This window comes from Podarcis gaigeae (genome assembly GCF_964106915.1).
Source record: "Podarcis gaigeae genome assembly, chromosome: Z".
NCBI classification, from domain to species: domain Eukaryota; kingdom Metazoa; phylum Chordata; class Lepidosauria; order Squamata; family Lacertidae; genus Podarcis; species Podarcis gaigeae.
Genome location: NC_139691.1, coordinates 25,382,594 through 25,407,607, shown reverse-complemented (window position 1 = coordinate 25,407,607; position 25,014 = coordinate 25,382,594). Strand labels below are relative to the sequence as shown.

Below are 25,014 nucleotides of genomic sequence, written 5' to 3'. Positions count from 1 at the left end.
TTGACATTATTTGACTGCACAACTTAATTGTATAACTTGGGAGAAGTGAGAATTCTGAAGGATGACTGTGTTTGGTTCATAACTTGTTTTGGAATATGCGAATCAGGTAGGCTTCCCATCATAGAAACTAAATTGCATTTAGTCCCCCCATCCCGCTTGATACATTAGCTCTTGTCACTTTCCAGTAATGTTGCATTTGGCAGGAAGATAAAGCCCACTGTCGCATCTACTCACTGGGGCTGGAGAAAGATGATGGTGAGAAAATGACGAGAGAGGCTTCACTTCCCATTATAAATGCCAAGAGAGATACCCAGTTGCAGTCATACTCAGAGTAGATCCACTGAAAGTAATGGATCTAAGTTAGCGATGACCATTAATGTCAATGAGTCTACTATGAGTAGAGCTAACATTGGATATTTTCCATTTATTTCATTTGACTTGTCCAATCACTGCTTCTAGTCAGTGAAAATGGATTTTATTTTTAAAAAACCCTTCTAATTTAGTAGAGGCTTTAATGGGATGAGGAAGACATGTCGGGAGCAATCCTGAACTCAGCTCTCTGCAGAAACTATTGTTGGTCTCCAGCACATACTGCAAAAAGGGAATGGAAAGTTTTACTCTTCTGTTTTGGTACAGAGCAACCTGATCTGCACAGGCTTTGCTATTTTTGTTCTCCTTTGTTTACATTCTCAGTGCCTTTTCCTTTTTTAAAAAAAAGACATGCAGCCACTTATCCTCACATTTACCCTGATCATAATGAATACATCATAGCCAAGCACATCCAAAGGTATATAAATGGTGAGAATCATTGCTGCATTATTTGAGCTGACATCCCCTATGCAGGCCCTAGAAAACTAGCTAGGTCAAATATGTCCCTATGGATCTGGTTTATCAGCAGAAAGACCACTACATCTCCTGCCCATTCCCTTCCCCCTGCAAGCACTTTGCTGTGAATTTCTGACTACATTGTATGTTCCACACTGACGCCAGCACTCCTTCAGTGGAAGCCCTCTGAGCTGTCCTAATATAGCTGCAAAAGCAAAGCTATTGATTCTAGCCAAGGTGGTTAATCTCTGACACTGTGGATATTTAAGTTTTGTTATCTATGTTGGGAGGGAGCTCCTAACTTCCAGTCTTGAACTGAAGGGAGATGTGTGTTAATATCTCCAATTTATGGAAATATAAATCCAAAATATGTTGCTTCACCAAATCCAAAGTTTGCTTTTCGCCTTGCTTTAGCTAAAATTCTATTGAGAAATCCTGCTGTAGCTATCAACATATGGACTAATTTAACCCAGACACTATCTGGAATGCTAATGAGTGCTAACCTGGAAAGTTTCTGGCACTCCCCATAAGGCAATTTGATCCAATAAGTCGTTGTTGTGGTTATCAGTTCTATACTGATATAAACACATATATCCAGAACTAAATATTACAAAAGAAAGTTTAAAAAGGTATACGTTCTACATAAATAACAGGAAACTAAAATACTATCTTAAAGATTTCAAAATAAAACATTAAAAAGGTCACTACAGAATGCACATTTAACACAGCAAAGTTAAAAACAGAAAACGGAGCAAGGAGCAGCATGGCTAACAGCGATACCTGGAGGCCCCCATGAACCTGCAATGACTACTGGTCTGAATGGAAACATTGCAAGAGCATCCCAAATCTGTTCCATTACTACTATACCTATGGGGAGGCACCTTCCTGTAAGCAGTGGAAGAGGGATTATGAGAACTGCAAAGCATGGGAGAAGACAAAAAGTCCAGGGGCTAAGGACTCCCTATGCAAGAGCGAAAGAGAGTGGGTTATGGAGAAACAGAAGTATGCTCTGGTGTGGAACTTGAGGAAAGGTCCTCCCGTAAGCTGGTATCTGCCTCTGGATGAAGACAAACCCAAATGTTGAGGCCCTGGAATACCAGGTGTTGGACTTCTGGGCGATGCCTTCTATGGAATCCTACCACTGTGCTGCGTAGAAGAGTTCTCAGCCATAAACCAATGCTCCCAGCAACAACAACAACCCCCCCGAAAACATTACAAAAGGAAATCAAATATAAAATGTGCATTTAAAACAGCATAATTCACAAGATAATAAATTATCTTATACTATGTACTAAAGATGCCAAGTTTGGCAAATTAGCCAATGCTGATAACAGGAAAGATAGTGTACAGTTAGGTACTTGAAATATTGTTCTCAGGTATTGATTTTGAAAAGATTCAATTGTTTGCAAATCTGTTACCCCAGAGCTATACAGACCAGCTGTTACACTGCATTTGTCTGAAAACTTTAAGTGTAGTCTGAATTACTCGACCTCCTTTGCCAAAATAAGAATTGACTATTACCTTAATTGTTTGGCCAACATTTCTCTAGTTGACTATGCAGGCACTTTCAAGTACCCTGAACTAGTAAAAGTGATCTCTAAATATTTAAATTGTTTAATTTGAACTATGATAGCGTTCCATTCATAGTCCACCAACGTTGTTTCCAATCCTTCCCAACCCCCGTGCTTTACCATAACTGATAGCTAATAGTTCAGATGCAGAGTCACATCAAAAACACAGAGGCAAAGGCTCAGTGTAGCTTAAAAGTCAGGGGAGGGGAACCTCCGGCCTTCAAGCAAAATTTGGCCTGCCAGGCCATGAGCCCCAAATCATGCTCATTTGCGCCACATCTGCCATTACACCTAACAATTGGATCCTGAGCTGGAAAGCAGGATCGGACTCCGTGTCTGAGTGGCCCTGAGGAGACCAGAGAAGAAAGACGCTTAATCAACTGTCATCATCTAGCTCCCATAGTGGCCCCTCAGTGGTCACCACTGAAGAACCTGAAGAACCACAGAAGAACCTGAAGAACCATCTTGCACTGAGGGGAGGGGAGAAGAAAGAAGTCTGAGGAATTGTAACTATTTAGCTCCAGCCACACTCTCTTTCCTCAGAGCTAAACCTGGCACTGGCCTCCTTTCTGGTTGGCATGTGTCCTTGAACTCTGATTATGAGTCTTGCTTTCCTGGATGGATGATACGGAGAGGTGTGTGTGGAAACTATCCTACCACAAAAAGGTAACATTTACATTTGTTGCGCTACCCACCGCCTTGGGCAACTGGCCCCTGGAAGGTTTCCCTTGGCCTGGACAAAAAGGCTCCCCACTTCTGGTCTATATCAACGGGCAGCAGCTCCCTGGGGGTTCAGGTCAGAACCTTCTCCAGCCTTACCTGGATGTGATAGAGCCTGAAACATGGGCCTTTTGCATGCTCTACGCCTGAAGTATGGTCCTTTCCAGTAGTGGAGGAGTTTGTGTCCCAGAATGACTCCTCCAGGGTGAAGGTTTCCAAGTGTGGGTCTTGGGCCATGATCCGATGGAAAAATTTCCATTCTGCATTTGCACCGCCCTGCTTGGAAAATTTTCCATGACTATTTTTTTCCATGGAAATGTTTCCACTTTTGGAAACGTGCTGTTTCATAAAATTAATCAGTAACATAACATGAATTAACATAAAAGAGATCAAACTGGGCACCAGTAGAGAAATATGAATAGTTGGTACAAATTATATATTTTCCCCATTTGTTTTCCTCATTCATGACTTACTTTATTTGTGTATCCCCTCCTTACCCTTTTCCTTGCAATTTTTTTGTTATTACTCTTTCATCTTTTTTTTAAAAAAGTGTGTGTGTATTATATTACACACACACACACATACACAATTTTTTTTGTATACCTACAATACCCATGATTTTGTTTTTATTTTTAAAAGCAGTAAAGCTGTTGAATTAAAAATAAACAGTTAAAATAATTTTCTTTTTAAAAATGTTTTTTTATTACAGTAAATATTTCTTAAATATACAAAAACAGTATGATGTCTCTTTCTTCAAGTTGTGATTTCTACAATTCAGTTGCATTTGTTATGAGACGTTACTGATACATACAATGTTAGGTTAGGGGGGAAAGAGGGGGAGTGATGCGTGAGGTGGGGTCGGGTGGTTATGTTTCTATTCTTCTGTTTAGTGTATGTGTGGGGTTTTGTGTCAGCGTTACTTATATGGGTTTTCTTACTATTCACTTGTTTTGTTTCCTTGGTGATGAGAGAGGTAGAGGGTGGCCTAGAGTGTGATTGGTTGTCCTTGGGTGGCTGTAGTGAGATTTATTTGTGTGTGAGAGTGGTGTGTGTGTGTGTGTGTGTGTGTGTGTGTGTGTGTGTAAAATCAGGTTAACCAGATTGATTTGTATGCTGTTGGTGGAGTTTTGTCATTATCTTGTTGGGCTGTGTATGTGATAAAGGGGAGCCATACTGGGCTGAAGGTGTCTTCTTCTATTTGTCCCCGTGTCAGTTTCAGTTTATTGGTTAATTTTTCTAATAGGGCTGTTTCCCATACTACTTGATACCAATGGTCCATAGTTACTCCTGACAGTTCTCTCCAATGCCTGGCTATGATGATTCTGGCTGCTGAGAGTAGGTGGGTTATGAGTTCTTTGTGATGTGAGTGGGCATTATTGTCTTGGAAGATGTTTAGCAGGGCCAGTTCTGGCGTGACTTCTAATACTTGCTTAGTTATTTTGCATATTTCTTGTATGATTGCTGTCCAGAACTGTTGGATTTTGGGACATTCCCACCACATGTGGAGGTATGTGCCTGTGGAGGCGCATCCTCTTCAGCATTTTGGCAAGGTTCCTGGGTGTATTAGCAGTAGTTTCCTTGGTATTAGTTATCATCTATAGGTGAGTTTCAGGGTGAGTTCCTTCCTTTTTGCTGAAATGGATCTAAAGAGAGGTTTAGACCACATTCTAGTCCACTGAGTGGGGTTAATCTCATAGCCCATGTTGTCCTCCCATTGTTTTTTGATTACGTCAAGGGGTTTTTTGGAGTAGTATTTTGTATATTGTGATACTATCCCTTTGCCGTGTCCCTTTGTTGTTAGGAGGAGGTTTTCGAAAGTTGTCAAGGGCCTAGTTGCTGTTGATTTCACTACTGAGTAGTTTAGGAAGGCATGTAGTTGATGGTGTGATAGCAAGAGCATTTGGGTATCTCCTAGTTTGCATTTTATTTCCTGTGTTGATATGGGTTTACTGTTTTTGTAGAAGTCTGCTGGGCGGTATAAGCGCTTGGCATGCCAAGTTTTTATCTGGAGGTTTTGTTCTGCGTGGTGGAATAGTGGGCGGTGTGCCGGGGTATTAGTGGGGTTGGGGTTGGGATTGGGGACAGTTTACCTACTTCTTCTTTCCATGCTTTAAGCATGGTCTGTGTAAACCTGTTCAGTGTTGTGGGGATTTTCCTTAGTTTGTTTGGGAGGAATGGGTATGCTGTGTTGCGGGTATTTTCAATTGTGTCTCTTTCCAGGTGTACACATCTAATCATGCTCTTACTTGTAGCAGTATTTGTGGAAGTTGCTCACATGCATTTTACTCTAAAGTTTTGGTGGAGTAAGATCTGGGGATTTAGTTTTGGAGCAGAAATTGTCAGAGCACAATAGACAGCAGTGGCGTAGCGTGGGTTGTCAGCACCCGGGGCAAGGCAAGTAATTTGCGCCCCCTAACCTGTGGATTTGCGCCCCCTAACCCTAACCCCCAGATGTTGCGCCCGGTGCGGCCGGCCCCCCCTGCACCCCCACGCTACGCCACTGATAGACAGACTAAAAGGTAAAGGTAAAGGTACCCCTGCCCGTACGGGCCAGTCTTGACAGACTCTGGGGTTGTGCGCCCATCTCACTTAAGAGGCCAGGGGCCAGCGCTGTCCGGAGACACTTCCGGGTCACGTGGCCAGCGTGACATTGCTGCTCTGGCGAGCCAGAGCCGCACACGGAAACGCCGTTTACCTTCCCGCTGGTAAGCGGTCCCTATTTATCTACTTGCACCTGGAGGTGCTTTCGAACTGCTAGGTTGGCAGGCGCTGGGACCGAGCAGCGGGAGCGCACCCCGCCGCAGGGATTCGAACCGCCGACCTTTCGATCGGCAAGTCCTAGGCGCTGAGGCTTTAACCCACAGCGCCACCTGCGTCCCTGTGATAGACAGACTAGAGGAGCTCAAATATGGAAATCTGTCTTCATTACCTGGTACCCCTTCACTGTTTATATGAATAAACAAGATGGTAAATTACTTCCTCTGATTTAGCAAAGATCCTTGTGGTCAGACATGATTCCTAACCATTACTGGTCATTGGTTTTATGAGAACTTAGCCTATTTTACATTCTATTGTGCATTCTGCCTCAGTTGTGAGAGTTTACAGCATCAAATATCAAATCTGTACCAAGAAATGAAAAATTTCCTTAATAAAGGATTGTGGTTGGGGGAAGATATGTAATAACACCCCATTTCATTTGGGGGGGGGGGACTTCACATGGAAACATGCACACTGAGTCACGTGTGCACAAAGACACATCCTCCCATTTTCCAAAGCATTCCAGATATTTTCCTTTCACAACGCCACCAAGCATCAAAAGGACAGACTGCCGGCTCTTTGGGAAAGTTTTGCAACAAATAACTTCTGCAGCTGTTGAACATAATGGCTTAACACCACAGAAGGGTAACGTTTCCTTAAATAATTTGCCTAAATAGGCGGCACATGGCTGAAAGTGATGCCAACATTTAAAAAAGAACGAGACAAGCAGGAAAATTCGCAAAAATAGCCATGGTGTCAGCAGGGCCAGCCCAAGAAATTTCAGCGACTAAGACAAGTCATCAAATGCATCTCTTCCTGCCATGCAACCTGACTAGTACATTTTCCACATTTATATAGCACCAAGCACTCACCAGCAATTTGGCATCTCCACAGTGCGGAGCGCCTGATAGCAATTATAATAAAGAGGAATATTTCTGTGGTTGTACAACAGCAAGCACTCTCCAGCCCCTAGGCAGCATAGGCAGTGGTCAGGGATGATGTAACACTGAAGAGTCAGTGTGGTGTCATGATTAGAGTGTTGTACTAGGTCCTGGAAGAGAAGAGTTCAACTCCCCATTCAGCTATGAAGTTCACAGTAATAAAGGTAAATTAAATCACAGTTACCCAGTAATGTGCCACTCTGGTTTAATGGAATGCCAGGAATGAAGTGCAAAACAGGTGAGCAAGGCCACAGAAGAGCATTCCACTTTTACTCTTGTTACTGGGGTTGATAAACCATGGCTTGTGTGAATCTGGGAAAGATCATTCAAACTTAGCTTGTTCGCATTTCCACTTGTCCTGTGACTTCCACAGTTCCACAGCAGTTTTGCCTTTGCCCCACTGCTTTCCCCTGGAAAACACACTCTTTAGTGATAAATCTGAACAAACAGCAATTGATTGTCATTTGTTCTGATTCCACACTAAACAGTGGGTTTTCCCAAGGGAAAGCAGCAATGCAAACTGAAATATGGATAAGCCCCCAGTCAGTGAGGGCTGGCAGAAATGGAGTCAAAATGACCCAAAGGACAGCATACTTGGAGATCCTTGATATCTTCCTTTTTTAAAAAAGAAAGGAACAACTCCCCATTCCCTTAGCATATGTGTCAATGGCACTGCAGCCTTCTGAAATCATTATAGATTTTATTATAGAGATTGCGAAACTATAATTTCCAGACTGACATGCATCTTTTGTTTTAATTCCCCCTCTTCAAATGATGACACAATTTTAAAGCTCCCCCCACTCCTGCTTGTAATGGGAATAAAAGGTATCATTTACTTCAGTGACCAAAGAAAGGCTTTTCCAGGATTTCCAAAGACACTTTCCAGTTGACTCACTGTTATATTAACTTTTTTTTTTTAGTCTTTCTTTTTTGGAGTTGGGATAGTGGATGAGAAAAGAAGTGGAACATGGTTTGCTTTCCCTGGTTTTTATATTATACTGGCTAACCCCACTCCAAGAAACCCCTTGTTAAACACTATCAGGGTCTCTAGGCATGGTGTTAATGCTGGTGGCACTTTGAAAGACAGACGTGGGTAGACAGCCAGCCTATATAATCCTTCCTAGGCTGCCTTTAAAGGTCTATAAAATGCAATAAAGGAAAGAGTCTCATTAGTTGGAGGTAGGGGGGCTGATTGCATTGCCGACCACACTCAGCTTACAGCTGCTTCGTATGCAACTGTTTACCCACACAGCAAGACATGGGCTTAATTCACTTAGTAGACATACCATTTTAATTTTCTTACCTAGTGCAGCTTGTTCCATATTACCTAGCATACAGATAGGTAGCCGTGTTGGTCTGCCATAGTCAAAACAAAAAAATTCCTTCCAGTAGCACCTTAAAGACCAACTAAGTTAGTTCTTGGTATGAGCTTTCGTGTGCATGCACACTTCTTCAGATAACTGTATCTGAAGAAGTGTGCATGCACACGAAAGCTCATACCAAGAACTAACTTAGTTGGTCTTTAAGGTGCTACTGGAAGGAATTTTTTTGTATTACCTAGCATGTATCTCAGACTGCAATCCTAAACCCACCTACCTTGGAGAACACCCTTTGAATTCCCTTCCAGCTCTAAAACTCTATGGTTCTATAAGACTTACAGTACTTCTGATTAGACATGATAAGGATTACTGCCTAAGTGAGACTGGTGGTCTTTGTCTCATTTCAGTTTAAGTCTCTTCTGTGTTTGAATGCATGTTCATTTTGGATGCACTCATCAGAATGTCATTTCTGACTATGGGGGGGGGGTGAGAAGATTCTCAGGGAAGTTTGAAGGTCTGCTTCTGTATATGTTCTGTGGCCCCCCCTTTTGGGTAGAAACACTTTTCTTCCTCTCTCATAATACTGGAACTTGTGAACATCCCACAAAGAATGTTGGAATATTCAGAACAGATAAAATAAAGGACTCCTTCACACAGCACATGGCTAAACTATGTGGCAGTGGTGGCCACCAACTTGGATGGCTTTAAAAGAAGATTAGAGAAATTAAGGGAGAGCAAAGCTACCAATGACTACCTGCTGTGATGGCTCTGTTCTACCTTCACTGTCATAGGCAATATGTCTCTGAATACCAGTTGCTGGAAATTACAGGTTGGCAGAGTGCTGTTGCACTCATGTTCTGTTTTGGGATATCCAACAGACATCTGTGCTGCACTAAATGAGTCATTGACCTGACACAGCAGGCTCTTCTTCTGTTCTTCTGTTCATACAGACTGACTTGAACTACTGGTATATTGGAAAACCAACAGGAAGTAAAGCCTAAAAGCAAGTGATCTACTTTACCAACAAGTTAGTTTGCCTTTCTGCCTGTTGTCGCACCCACCCACCGGTTCAGGTCAATTTTGCTTTACTCCCTATTAAAACAACATACTATTGAGACTAGGGGAACAAGTGTGCTAGCTCCACCCTTCATTCCTGATGCCCTGCACAAGTTGGAGGGCTATCTTGTTCACCAGGGAGCTGTTCTATCATGTAGCTTCCCTTGCATGACACAGAACCCTGGAAAATCACGGTTCTACATTCTAGAGCAGGCATTCTAGAGCACTGCAGGCAGAGGGCAACCAAGAAGGCAAATATGGTAGGATCTCCAGTCCCACATCTCTCCTCCCCTTCACGTAGTGATTTCATTCAGAAGACTAACATTTCTAGCTTGGGTCAGAAGGTAGAGAGGCCCTGGGAAGCAAACATCTGGAAAGTTAGGGACAAATCCTGGAGGAAATTGGGAAGGCAGGAGTGGATACAACATTGGTTCTGCAGAGTGCAGGGAAGGGCAAAGATGAAATCTGACGAAGTTCTGATCACTGCCAGAACTTTGATTTTACTGGATTTTCAGACACTAATACAGGCTGATACAACATTGGGCGTGATTTTATTTTTCTAACTCATTGGATCAGCAAAATACTGGCTGCGTTAACAAACAACATGAAAGCTGATCAAAGCAACAGAGGATTAATTTCATGCACAAATTAACAGTCACCATTGGCTGCAGTAGCAGAAAAAGCTTGCTTACATACCAGTAGCTATTGTGCAATTAAGCAGATCCTTGCACTACCTTTTAAAAAAATCTTACATCAATCCTTGATTATATATTTGAGATTAGGATTACTTCCCCCCTGCTGCCTGCACAATATGTAATAAATCTATTTCTTCTTCATCATAAACTGGCTGGGAAAAGAGCCACTGTGCTTGAAGCTGTTTGTCTGCTTTTAGTGGCTGACACATTAGCTCTTGTGGCTGACACATTAGCTCTTTTATGTTGTGAAATAAGTCTTCACTTTCTTAACATCAGCCAGGCCTGGTACATAAACCTCTTGCCCTGAGGGAGGCCTACCTTTGACTGCTTAAGTGGCAATGTTTTTGAAATTCCACCCCAGAGCTAAACTGGGCTTATGATCATCCCAGCATGCATTGCACCCATGCTGATGGCACAAGGCCTGCGGGGACGAGGTGAAGTGATTGCTGGCAAAATCCTCAAACTCTGTAAATTGCATTTCCACTTACACTGGCTTACAGGTGATTTCAATTGTACAAACACAGATTGGCCTTTCCTCAGATATATCACTTCAGACTGTAGTCATAGTTGTGGGAAGCTTCCCATGCATCGTTGTGAAAACAATAAGCAAACTCTCTCTGCATACCAGCAGCCAGAAAAACCATCTCATCAGGAAGGAGGCTAGGCTACAACATTATTTATACATTGTGTTGTTGTTGTTTAGTCGTTTAGTCATTTCTGACTCTTTGTGACCCCATGGACCAGAGCACGCCAGGGCACTCCTGTCTTCCACTGCCTCCCGCAGTTTGGTCAGACTCATGCTGGTAGCTTCAAGGACACTGTCCAACCATCTTGTCCTCTGTCGTCCCCTTCTCCTTGTGCCCTCCATCCTTCCCAACATCAGGGTCTTTTCCAGGGAGTCTTCTCTTCTCATGAGGTGGCCAAAGTATTGGAGCCTCAGCTTCACGATCTGTCCTTCCAGTGAGCACTCAGGGCTGATTTCCTTCAGAATGGATGTGTTTGATCTTCTTGCAGTCCATGGGACTCTCAAGATTCTCCTCCAGCACCATACATACATACATACATACATGCATACATAGTTATAACCCAGCCTTCATCAAATGGTCCCTGGGTCTCTGACTTACAGAAACATCACACTTAAAATAAGCACAATGTTCCTTTAAAATAATAAAGTAAAACCACAAACACCACCAATAGGAAGATTACAAAACAGGGGGACAGAACTGCAGTGCTCAGACATGCACAGGAATACAGAAGGATAGTGAACACATATGCAAACAAAGGTCTGGGCAAATATGTGTGTCATGACTGATCATTGAAATAGCACCTGGTCATGGCCCAAGAAGCATCCATTCAATAAATGGGGAGTCACCACGGAGAATGCCCTTGCATGTGTCACCACCCCTTGAACCACAGAGGGTGGTAGCACTTCCAACAGGGCCTTCCCTGCTGCTCCCCTTCACGCCTAGGCAGGTCATTATGGGAGGAAGCACTTTCAGATAAACCCCTCCCCCTGACTTTCTAGCTTTTCTTTCAAAGTAAATGGAGATTTTGTATGGTTGTTTTCAGCATGGAGGAGCACTCATGAAGGACCATACTATGTATGATTCCTACCTATTTGACTCCATATTTAGTCCTGCTGCTAAATTGGGTTTAAAAGCAAGGATGCTGGGTTAAATGACATCTGCTGTAATTGGCTGCATTCACACAGCAGTTTATTCCATTTTCCCGATGTTTCTCTAACAGTTAATTTCTGCATTATATTTGACTATAAAACACAGCATAAAAGCCACGTCTGGAAATATAGTACAATACTGTATAGGGCATGTTTAGCTCTTATTTCCGGGTTACTTGTTTTCAGAATAATCTGTTTGCAAATAACACAGAAATTAGCACTAAATTGCAATTATAAGTACTTATAGTAAGAACAATATATTAACAGTTAACTATTCCGAAATCAAAGTACTTTTTTGTTTGTTTGTTTGTTTACATAGAAGAAATTCAGATTCTTTGAGTGTATGGGGCACAATAGAATTGAACAAGTTTCCTCCTATAAATATCTAGGCATATGGTTTCATGAAACTGTAAGGGTGGAAGGTATGGGAAAAACATGCCAGGACTAAAGTGGAACGAAAACAATTTTCTAAAAGGATGGGGAATTTCTTCCAGTAGCTATCCAGGTTTATAAAGCCAAATATTGTTTTGGGGGCACAAACTTGGTTTCCTGATTTTAAGCATTCATTCAAAGAAACTCAAACTTTTCCCCCTTAAGGTTAATATTCAACATTTCAAGGCATGCCACTTGAGCCACCCTTAATCTGGAAGCCAGCCTGAACTCTTTAAAGTGCCTAGTGTGGATTTATTCTATTCATTTTTTGGCTTTGCTGCTATCTTGTGTTTACTCCTAATGCCTTGGCTTCTAAGGTAATGTTCTGCTCTTTTGAATCACATTGGCTGAAGGCTGTGGTGCAAAAGGTCATTTCAAGGGTTTTTCACCTTCTTACCTGTTAACTCAGGATCTAAATGGTGCCAAATCAATTGTTTAACAGTGGCTTTCTGAATATAGATTTCCAAGCGCTCCAAGGAATTGCACAGGGATCCTGCTTCTCCCAGTGGATGCGGTTAATCATGTCTCCCCTGCAGAGACTGAATGCCATATTTGGGATGGTAAACTATGTATCTCTGAACGTAGGAAGGTTTTATCTTTGGCAAAGTTTAATGTTCTTCCTTCCAATTTGTTATAAGGTAGGTACCCAATGAACCATAGATGCTGCCCTTGTAAAAAGGCCGAGAAGGAGTCTGTCTTCCATGTCCTTTTCTGGCAAGCAGTTACGAGAGACCTAATAGATCCCATTATACAGCTACTGCCTGGCCACTCTTCTGAGTCTCTTATGGTCGGTTTGCTCCAGGGATTCAGTCATGGGGCAAGTGTCAAAGTTTTTGACTATGTCCAGCCATACTAGACCACTTATGACTCTATCTTTCTATATCTAATCTATCTATCATCTATCTATCTACCTGTCTGTCTGTCTGTCTATCATCTATCTATCATCTATCTATCCATCTATCCATCTATCTATCTATCTATCTATCTATCTATCTATCTATCTATCTATCTCTATCATCTATCTATCTATCTATCATCTATCATCTATCATCTATCTATCATCTATCTATCTATCTATCTATCTATCTATCTATCTATCTATCATCTATCTATCATCTATCTATCTATCTATCTATCCATCTATCCATCTATCTATCTATCTATCTATCTATCTATCTATCTATCTATCTCTATCATCTATCTATCTATCTATCATCTATCATCTATCATCTATCATCTATCATCTATCATCTATCATCTATCTATCATCTATCATCTATCTATCTATCATCTATCATCTATCTATCATCTATCTATCTATCTATCTATCATCTATCTATCTATCTATATCTATCTATCTATCTATCTATCTATCTATCTATCTATCTATCTATATCTATCATCTATCATCATCATCTATCTATCTATATCTATCTATCTATCTATCTATCATCTATCATCTATCTATCTATCTATCTATCTATCTATATCTATCTATCTATCTATCTATATCTATATCTATCTATCTATCTATCATCTATCTATATATCATCTATCTATCTAATCTATCTATCATCTACACACACACACATTTAGCATTATATTTCTGTGTTTTTCATTTGTATTAATGTGTACTTTTATTACTTGTCAATTTTTATAAAATTAAATGGTCTGTTGAATGCAAATAAAGTGTTGTTGATGGTGACTACTGCAATGCATTGTTTGTGGGGCTGCCTTTGAAGACAGTTCAGGAACTACAGCAAGTGCAAAAGATGGTAGCTATATTGTTAATTGGGACAAGAAGGCACAAGTTCTAGCCTGACTGCACTGACTGCTGATTTTGTTGAACTCAATTCAAACAGCTGTTTTTGACCTTCTGTGGCTCAGGGTCCTGATAGCTAAAGTCGCCTTTCCCCAAATGAACTTTCCTAGACCCTGATATCAACTGAGGCCATTCAGGAAGGTCTGGTGAGTAACACTGAGAGAACAGGCCTTCTCTATATTAGTAACCCATCTACAGAATGCTTTACCCAAGGAGGTCATCTGGCATCAACTTTATTTCTCATTTGGTACCCGGCGAACATGTGTTTGTTTTTCCAGGGTAGCATCAATGAATGGATGTTTTACTCCAGTTATGTTTCAATTTGTTTATGTATATTTATTACTGTTTTACATTCCTGTTGTAAATCACTTTGGGACTTTTGTTGTGGGAAGCGATTCATAAATTCAATAAACCTAACCCAGCTAAGCCTGCCTTTCATTGGTCACCAGCAGTCACTGACTAACATGCCTCATGGCATTGTGGTAATGACCAAACAGAGGGGGAAGTTATGCATGTCTCCCTCAGTTCCTTAGAGGAAAGACCAGGATAGATAATGGAAAATGTTTGGCTCATTCTGTAAAGAATACATTACATAGATGTTGGTTCTGAGAAACTGCCAAATTAGAATATGTGTTGCCTCTTTTGTGTCAAAGACTGCTTTACAGAATAGCAATTGTCTAACACAATGAAATGCACATTAGGCCCATCCCCATGAGAGAGAAACTTTCCTGTTTGGAACAACTTCAAGTTTATTAACTTATAAAAGTGATAGAACAAATACATAAATAATGGTTACAAGTATGTGTCTTGGGAAGTGGGTGGGGAGAAGCCCAACCTAAACCCAGGCTATGGTGTATATTTGTTAATCTTAAGCAAACTCACTATATTGGTGCTTCCTTTTCCTTAAAAAGTTGTTATCATACAAATAAATACACAGTCTGCACCCCACCTTTCTTGTCACAAATACAGAAAGTAATTCACTTTTCTTTCAAAAATAAAAAATAAGTACTGTACACTTTCCATGAACTTCCCACCTCACAGTGGTATACTCCAGAAATAGGTATACCACACCTTATCTGCTAATAATTAGGCCTAAGTGCTCATTAAGTTTCCACTGAGAGAGGTGCTTGATGCTTCAGATTATAATTCCATGTCTGGGAAGAATCACTTTGTAGACCACTCTGGCTATGGTGGGACTAAATCCAACGCTTCTCTTCTGTTTGCAAAACAACTCCCACTTGCACAACATAACTTCCCCTCCCTGCTACAACCCCCTCATGCAAAATCTGTTCCAGATGGGTTTTTTTTTGGGGGGGGGGGTCCTCTGGAACAGCCTTTGTGTATGTATGGGGAGAAGCAGAGGAAGGGGAAGTGGGGTTTGGGATACAACTCCAGCATTGCACCTGACAAAGTAGGCCTTTGGCTATGAGAGCCCAACACAGCAGACTTCAAATGTGCACCAGCTGTTGCCGTAACTTTACTGTGATGCAGGAAGGTGCCTTCTGCTGAGTCAAACCATCAAGTTCAGTATCCTCTACAACAGGGACAAGACAACATGGTGTCCTCCAGGTTGCTGGACCACAGATTCCACATTCCTGACCATAGGCCATGGAAGTTGAGGGCTGATGGGAGCTGCAGTCCAATAGCATCCGGTGGGCTCCACGTTGGCTATCCCTGATCTGCACTACTGACTGGCAATGACTCTCCACTGATTCAAGCAGGAGTCCCACCCAGTCCAGGCTTACCTGGAGAGTGAACCCAGGGACTAAACCTGGAATAAAGTGTGAGTTCTACCACTAAGGTAAGGCCCCTTCCTTGCTGTGGCATTTGCCAGTTTTGGTGAGTGCTACCTTCCTGAAACGAATCATAACTAAAATATTGATCAGCTCCTACCTTCCGTTTTACATGGTGTGAAACAATGGACAGAAGCTGATGGCAGGGAGGTTGCTTAGAAAGCCATGTGCAAATGATATAGCAGTGAAGCCATTAGCATAGCTTAATGCATGAAGCATAGTATAGTTGAAAGGATCGGTGGGAATGTGGCCTGCAGTTCTGGCAAGAAATGATACTTCCTTCCCCAGGCCAAACTGGAGGCTCTTCCAGACCTACTGTTTACAGCACTATAGGTACTGTTACTTCTTGTTTTCTGGAGTGAAATTGTAGCAGACTGCCCACCCCATTGGTCACTTGTCATTGTTCTTTGGAGGGTGGTATCATATTTTCACATTGAGAAAAGTTCTGTGCCTGTAGCCACACCTCTTCCATTCTCTTGTTCCACCAACCAGTAAATCTCAGAATTATGAGCACAAACACAAGTTACTGATAGGCTTTTTGCAGCTGGGGTGTCTGTGTGCATGTGCATGTAGGTATATAACACTTGGAATTCTGACTCTATGGGAATTTAGGAGCATAGGCAGTAGGAACTACTTGAGTTCACTGCTTCAGACTCAGCTAGCCTCTAGTGTCACTCTATCAAAAAGGATAGGGGAAATATGGGAAACAGAAACTGCTGAAACTCACCCCCCCCCAAAAAAAAAGAAATTGGGAAATTGCATGACACCTTCCTCACAACGCAGATCTTGCAGAACTGTTCCAGAAATTCCATAAATGCTGGAAATTTTGTGACGGAAGAAAAAGTAGTCTTGAGGACTGCAATGTTGCAGAATAGCAATGGAATGACAATGATGCCATGTGGAAACACGCAGAAAAATCTGGAGAAACAGCAGCTGAAGGTATGATTGGAAGGTCCCTAAACTGTGTGGTTACATTGTGTGAATGTATTTTTTAAAGACTAAATAGCAGAAGTATGCATGTAAAGGAGCTGCAGCTCTTCATTTCCCAGCTACTCAATGCACAGGATTGGGCCCCCTGGCCTACCATTTACTCTTTAAAAAAACCATTCACAAAATGCACCATTTCTTTTTCTCCTCTTCTCCATCCCTGCAGAGCATCACAAGCAGTTTAAAGTTCTTCATGTGCTCCAGGGATTATGACTTCATTAAGGCTGCTTGGCGGCCAAGATGCATGCTAAAAGGGACCACAGGAATACAGCTTTGAGCTACCTATACCGAGTTGGAAACGAGTGAAAATGATTTAAAAAGGAGCCTTTCCCTCAAATTAGTAGAAAAATAGAGTGATTTGTGCTAATGTCTGCTATTTCAACAGTTAACAGGAAAACTATGCATTACATGCTCATGCACGCAACAACGCCCTGATGCCAGTTTTTGGAAAGCAAGGTTAAGAATGGAGAAGCAGGGGAATGGACAGGGAGTGCTTAAACTAAGGTCAGAGGCAAATTATGCCCTGCCTCCGCCTCTCTGTCTGCCCCTTGGAACTCTCCTCCAGCCACAATCCCATCACCCTGCCTGTCGCATGAACTGTAAAAATATCCCTGGATTGCTTGGATAGAGATAACATGCCCAGAAGGCAGCATGGCTGGACTGGAGCCTACTCTGTAAAGGTAAGAGTCACATCCATCGCCACATCCACCCCTGGCAGGTTGCACATGTGGAAATGTGACCCTTCAGCTGAAAAATGTTCCCTGCATCTGGCTTAATCCTTTCATCACCAGCCCTTTTTATGATGATGATGATGATGATGATGATGATGATGATGATGACGACTAAAATCATTTCCCCAAGCTACTCCACCTGGGCAGGGGGGTTGTTTTCCACATCTGTGTTTATGAGGGATAAGCACCTTTCCTGCCTGCCTGCCTGCCTGCCCCCACTCTTGAAGCTGCTTTGCTCTTAAAACAAAACAAAACAAGACCTGCATCAAGGCAGTATTGTACATTTTAACATGTAATGTGTCATTAGCCCCAGAGGCACTGCGCCAAAAGCCATGGTACCTGTTAGTCTGAAATCTCACTTTATATTCCAAGCTCTCCAATATTGCTGTCAGAGTCATTTCCAGATCTGCATATAGAACGTTTTCATTTTTGTTGTTAGGCCTTTTCTTGATCATTAAGCTTGCCGGATCTAATTACTTTTATTATTATTTTTCCCAAACCAGTAAAGCCACGACCCTTTACATGAAGCTAAACCCTCCCGTTGTCTCCTGCCAGTAACACAGCCTCCTAAGTCTTCCGGAGAGATACTGAAAAGCCTGAGACAGATCTACATGAAGGAGCAGGTTACATTGGGCATGAGATGAATATTGACTTGCATTATAAGTTTGGCTTTTAGGGCTTTTAGGAGAAGCAGATTAAGCCCGCAGTCCAGCTGCAGATCCATGCCTTCATCGGCTTTCTGGCGTTTCTCTCTTAGCAGTGGTCCTTCTCAGACTTCTCCAGGTACAAAACCTTTACCAAATCTTCCAGCTCTGTCCTGCACACCCGAGCTTCACACATTTGGCTTATCTGAGCTTCTCCCTCGCTGAATATTTTCCACTGGCCTAAAACAAAACACAAAGAAATATTTCACTTCAAAGCAGGGGCACCAAATATGTCACAGCACAGAGAAGCTTTTTATCACGTGGAAGCACATCTGAACGCCAGAAGGTTGATGGGAAGAGCCTCTATACGTTCATGTCTTTCCTAAGAGAATTTTCATACCAAAGACATTTGGGTCTCACTGGTTTACATTAGCATCACACAGTTCCCTAAAAGATCATGGAAACTGTAGTTTGCCCTATGCAGAGCTACAGTTCCCAGTGCCCTTAACAAACTACAGTTTCTGGGCTTTTTTGGGAGAAGCCATGTGCTTGAAATGTACGGTGTTGATGTGACCTATAGTTATCATTGGAGGAGGACATGGCTGCCTGTCTGGAAGCTTGAATAGCAGCACTTCTGCTAAGTGGTGAGGAAACACACGACAACCTTTTGTTGTAGATATAATACCAATGAAAGAACTACATATCGACTCAAACCACAAGGCTTTAAGGAGTCAGCCCATCCATTCAGTTGCCTAACATCAACTCTAGAACTGTGAAGTGCAGAGAGATTGAGAGATGTATGTGCAATGGTAAACTTTATATGCCTACTTTGCTACTCTTTGCTGTAGCCTTGATGTCAAGCTAGGCATTATTGGGAAGCCCTTGAATAAACTCTCTTGTGGGCTTCAAAGGCATTAATAATGGCTACAACTCCTGCCAACCTAGCAGTTCGAAAGCACGTCAAAGTGCAAGTAGATAAATAGGTACCGCTCAGGCGGGAAGGTAAACAGTGTTTCTGTGCACTGCTCTGGTTTGCCAGAAGCAGCTTAGTCATGCTGGCCACATGACCCGGAAGCTGTACTCCGGCTCCCTCAGCCAATGAAGTGAGATGAGCGCCGCAACCCCAGATTCGGCCACGACTGGACCTAATGGTCAGGGGTCCCTTTACAGACAGAAAACAGAGAAAATCCTGTTTGCTATTTGTTCTTTCCTGCAACTAACTGTGGAAACATAGGAAGCAATGCATAGGCAGAGGCAGGTGCTTTCCCTTTTGTATCATGCTCATTCAGTGGAATCTATTTGGATACCTCCAAGGTCTTCTTTACACAGCAAAAAAATAATAATAATAAAAATATATATATATATCCAGAGATTGCAATTTGAGAGCAAAGGCATCTGGCAGCACAGACAAGGAATTCTAGGGTGTTCTAGCTCTTTCTGACTATCTCTGGTCAGATTACAATTTGGCTCTAGGGAACTGTGTATCCCACCCACTTGCTACATATCAGAAATTCCTGGAAGAGATCAGTTAAGAAGGCTTAATTTTGCCAGTCATTCTTGACTTTCAGTAGGCTTCAGCTTTTGACTCACTCCACGTACATGTAAACAAATCAGAGGCTGAAAAGAATCAAGGGATTGTTTGTCTAGTACCACTGATCATGTAAACAACCCTTTGATTCACACAAATGAAATAAAGATCAGAATATTTTCAAAATATTCTGCCTTGGAATTTTTCTTGGTAGGGTCAGACTGTGGGCTTCTCTAGGCAACCTGTTTATTGAGCACCCATCAGGGCCAGATTTAGATGAAGAGAGGCCCTAGGCCGCTCCACTTGTGAGGCCCTCCCCATCCCCCATCTCACGACTAGAAGAAATGGAAGTGTTATAAACAAAACTGAGTGAAGCCAAGGATGATGATGGGTATTTAAAATTCTGCAATTCACAATTTCTCCTCTAAAGGACATAAGATATTATTGTTTAATACCACAGTGATTTTAAAAAACGCATAAATGTTAAACTTTTGCAATAACTGAACTTTGTAAACCTTTTGTGGAATAAGCATTAATTTTTAGGAAAATGAAGTTGTAATGTTATTCTTAAAAAAACCCCACATTGAGTTTACAAAATTTATTGCCTGGGAATTGTAAATAATATGATCATGGTTACCTGACAATGTAGCACTTTTAAAATCTGCTTTATGTTGTCATTAAACAGTCAGTTTTAAAATACATATTAAGAAGTAAACTACAACCATCAAATACAGTAAGACTAAAAATGTTTTCACCCTAGCCTTCTTTATAGCAAAATCACCCAAAACTTCATCAAAATTTGTTTGTCTAAGTTTGTCACTTTCAATGTACAAAATGCTAAGTACGGAGAACCTCTCTTGAGACACTGTGGCCCTTAATTCATTTTTAATTCTTTTGAGTCTTGAAAAACTCCTCTCTCCTGAGCAGTTAGTGACCATAAGGCTAAGAAATAGCCGCAAGATTGTTTCCACATTAGGAAAGGCCATCTGAATTTTTTCCTTGTATATAATTTGATAAAGGTCTGTATGAGACAGAGAGTGCTCTGCTGTAATCCTAAGGCTTTGTGTCATGTACAGGTGAAAGTGCAAAAGTTCCTCTATATGTTTCATGTCAATATCTTCTGGGTATGCTTCAACAGTTCAACACCTTGCTGAATTTCTTGCTTAGATGCTGTCAGATTAGCAAGAATGGAAAACAATTGTGCAATATCACTGTACACATTACTTATTCTTTTTAAAATGGCTTCAAGTGCATCTAATATAGGAATTAAGGATTTTATCCTAAATTTATCTCTTGAAGATAGTGCATCTAAGGCATCAGGTGCACTTCTGTCATTTCTTTACCATTCCCCCACTCTTTGTCTCCTTGTTTTGTAGTTGACATTTGGCAAGGTGGCTTTTGCTTGTTTCTCAAGCTCATCAAAATCTTCTCTAGTTTTCCTTAAAAAATCCAGAAGTGAACTGTACAAACTTGCACAAGAACTCAATAACAGGTCTGATTTCTGAAGGGCTTTGCTGACCTTGTGAAAATGACCTAGCACATGGGTCAAAAAATAGGGCCCCACTGGCTGGCCCTGAGTCTCATAGTTGCTGGGCCTGAGATCCCCTGCCCTTGCATGAAGTCTTGGGTTTGCAATTTTGGGAGAGGGCAAACTGCTTGCTGGGGGGTGGGTGAACTGGGGAGGCCCCCTAGATTTAGAGGCTCTAGGCTTCATCCTACTTAGCCCATACATAAATCCAGCACTGGCACCCATCTTGATTTGCTTGCAGGAAGCTTCTGTGGAAGTTAGATTATATCCCATCTGGACCGAGCACCCGTTCTGATTTGTTTGCCTTGTGCATATATGGCAAAGGACACCCTGACTTGCTCGGAGGGTGTTTATAGGTCTTCCTATTATTTGTTCACTCCACTTTCTAATACATTTGTCTCACTTTCTAAATTGCAAAAAGTCAGATTCTTTTTTTTAAAAGTGGTTTTGTTTCGCTAGGGTAACAAAGCCTTTAACTGTGGAAATCTAAAGTTCTGATACGTGCTTAAATTTCGCCCACAAAATAGTGACAATGTGGAAGCACCCTTTATCGAGACATTGGCAAGCGAAGTTAATTTGCTTGATGTGCTAATTCATATAAGGACACAAGAAAAGCCTGCTGGATCTCCTCAATGACCCATCATCCTGTTCTCACAGTGACCAGCAAAGCATGCAATCAGGATTCAAGCACAAGAGCACCCTCCCCTGCTGTGATTTCCAGCAACTGGTATTCAGACACATTACTGCCTTCAGCTGTGGCATCTCCACTACTGCCAGTAGCCATTGATAACCTTCTCCTCCATGAATTTGGCTAATCCATTTTTTAAAAAATCATCCAAGATGGTGGCCATCACTTCTTTCTGTGGAAGCAAGTTCCATAGTTCAACTATGTGCTACATGGAGAAGTACTTGCTTTTGTCATTCCTGAATTTCCCAACATTTGGCTTCATTGGAAGTCCACAAGTTCTAGTGTAACAAGACAGGGAGAAAAACATTTCTCTAGCCACTTTCTCCATGCCATGCATAATTTTATAAATGAGGGCTGCCATACATCCAGATTTTCACTTTTTAAAATATGGCAACCCTATATACTGTAAACATCTATCACAATAATTTTGCTTTATGTTCCAGAATGATCAGATCCAAACGTCTCAGAGACAATGGTACAATTAATCCAATAAGTAAATTGAGGATGCAACCCTACGTACACATTGAAACCATTGGGACAGACTGAAGACATAAAGTTCTAGGCTCTGCGTATGGTGTGTGTGTGTGTGTGTGTATGTGTGCGTAGGAGAACGTATTTCTTCACAACTAAGTTTTTGTGAAAAAATCAAAGAAGGTATTTGACTTACTTAAAGTGGTCTTTGTGATCTGCTTGAAGTGGCGTAGTTCGCTGAACTCATCTTTGGATACCGTTTGCTTGTCAAAGTGGCTCAGGATACCTGCAGCAAATGGTTAGAAGAACACACTCAAGAACCACCTTCTGCTTCTTGACGCAGCCTGAACCAGCAGCGAACTACACCATATTGTGCAGCAACTGGGCACCAGTAATTATCAGGATTTTCGACAGGCTTTAAATGTTTCCATTTGCTCCAGCTTTGCTTAAAAAAGAATACTCTCGTACAGACAGATCTGACAACAGGCTTTCCTTGTTTTATCCACAAAGCTTCAGCTCACCCTGGCTTGACTAAAAGCAAATCCCTTATCAATTGTGGGCTGGGGGAGCAGGTCTGCATATTTTCTGCTAAAATGTTTTAACAAGTAAGAAAAAAGTCGAAACATACAGTGGTTCAACACAACCCTCTGTACCTTGTAAAAACCAACAAGCCAACCAAACAACAACCAAGTAGACTTTGAAGATTGCCTACCTTTGTTTGCCCATGAAAATTTGTGTCAGAATAAAGTGGTTAGTTTGTTAAGGGGACACAACTAATTTTTTGTGTTTTTTTATGCCAGATGCAGAAACTTGTTTTTATATCACATTTGGAAGTGGTGCAGGGGGAGTGGAGAGACATTAACCTAGAGCATGGGTTCCCAAAAATTTTGGACCAGAGGGCAATCGTTTTGGACCCATGACAGAATTGCTGCTGTGCAGGAATTATCTCAGATGGATGTTGAAAGGACATATCATAATGGCTGATCCCTATTAAAGAGAGAGGGGACCACAAAATGCTGCATCAGTTGGGGGGAAAAGCACCTACACGAGCCACCAGCATGCTTGTTCATTTAGAGAAATTCTTTACACTCTTCTCTGCTCAGAACAGAACTGGGCATCAAATGAAACATGGGTATCCCTTTCTTCCCAATTCCCCCATTCCTTATCATCTGCATAGAATAAGGCTGAGAACCACAGGTTGCCAAGCTCTGCTTTAAGTTCTTAAAAATACCCAATTCCATTTTGTTTGCTTTAATCCTAAAGTCCAAAACCCACTTGCTTGGGAATAAGCCTCACTGAATTCAATACAACTTCTGAGTAGGCATGGTAACACAGATCCATCCCCCCCCCCCAAACACACACCTTGATGATGGAAAGAGAATGTTCCCCGCTCACCTTTTCTAATGGTCCACATGTGGATTTTGACTTGCGGTGGTTGATCTGTCTCCAGCGCTATCTTGCGTATGGTTTCTCCTTCTTCAGAGAGAACAGCTTCATAGACAGGGAGCATCTCTTCACCACAGAAGTAGTCTTTGCTGTCAAGGTTCTGACTTCCAATTTCATCTGTAAGGGAAATAGGTTGATGCATTCATATTTTACTTATTACATTTTATTCTCTCATTTACTCCAAGGATTCCATCCCCCCCTCCCCGTTACAACTCACAACAATCCTAGGTTGTAGGTTAGGGTTAGGTTAGACTGAAATGCCTGCCAGGTCGTGGCTGTTCCCCTGTGCCCCGTTCCACAGATGCTAAAAGACTCAGGGTCTGAGAATGGGGTTGTGGGCTGCCCTTTTAAACCCAAAGCAACCTGTTATCCATACCTGGGCAGACTTTACAGCACTTCCCTTCAATTTTCTTTGGATGCTTGCAAGGATATTGATCAGGGCAATTAATTTTTTTGCATTCTTGCTTGGTGACGTTGCAGGTGCACAACACACACTCCACAATTCCGTAGGACCGAAGGTTAGGGTGCCAGGATTCTCCGTGGGAGTAGGTTTTTCCATTGGAAACACAAACTGTGGTGAAAAATGAGAGGGACGGGAGGACAAAACAATTAGAACTTAAATAGCTGCAATAGGGATAAAGTATCTTGCCCATTAATTACTCAAAAACCATGGCACATTTTACCAGCCCATATTTTACCCGCTTTACCACAAGAATATTGTGTGGGACTTTATCAAAAGCCTTACTGAAATCAAGATACACTGCATCCACAGCATTCTCCTGATCCAACAAGCTTCTAATTCTTTTTTAAAAAAAGGACTGAGTTTTGTCTTGCATTATTTGTTTTTGAGAAACCTTCTCCCTCAACTGTTGGCTACTTGTGTATACTCTTCCTTCGTGGTTTCCCAATTTTTCCGTTTCTTATACATGCCCTTCTTAATTCTCAGCTCATCTTTAAGCTGCAACCACACTGGTTTCTTTAAATGCCTCCCACTTTTCTTTCTTGTTAGAATTGACTGCCTTGGTGCCTTCAATATTTCACCTTTAAGAAGCTCCCATCCCTCTTGGACTCCCTTCTCTTGGAGCATTTCTGACCATGGAAACACAATCAATAGTCCCTTAAAAGCTTTTTTAAATCAGCCTTCTTAAAGTCCAGAGTACGTCTCACTACACTCAGCTTTCCCTTGCCACTGTATAATGAAACCCAGAAGGACATGATCACTTATTCCCAAGGTTCCCTGTACTTCCACTTTGTTGATCAGTTCCTTCCTGTTGGTGAGGACCAGGTCCAAGACCCCCTTGCTGCTTCTTTCACCTTCTGGGAAATGAAATAGTCAGCGAGGCAATTGAGGAATTTGTTTCACCTTACATTCTTGGCAGAGTTTG

The 25,014-nt window shown here is 41.8% G+C and overlaps 1 protein-coding gene across 1 annotated transcript in view; it reads right to left on the bottom strand.

Moving 5' to 3' along the window:
• Positions 1 to 14,537: 14,537 nt before the first annotated feature.
• Positions 14,538 to 25,014, bottom strand: part of CHRDL1 (chordin like 1) — a 47,845-nt gene continuing 37,368 nt past the window's right edge. Inside the window, exons 9-12 of the mRNA XM_083722361.1 lie at positions 24,006 to 24,200; positions 23,579 to 23,746; positions 22,380 to 22,469; positions 14,538 to 18,208 (exon numbers count right to left, since the gene is read on the bottom strand). Of these exons, the coding sequence (XP_083578487.1) occupies positions 18,078 to 18,208; positions 22,380 to 22,469; positions 23,579 to 23,746; positions 24,006 to 24,200 (584 nt within the window). The 3' untranslated portion in view covers positions 14,538 to 18,077. The remainder of the gene's footprint in view (positions 18,209 to 22,379; positions 22,470 to 23,578; positions 23,747 to 24,005; positions 24,201 to 25,014) is intronic.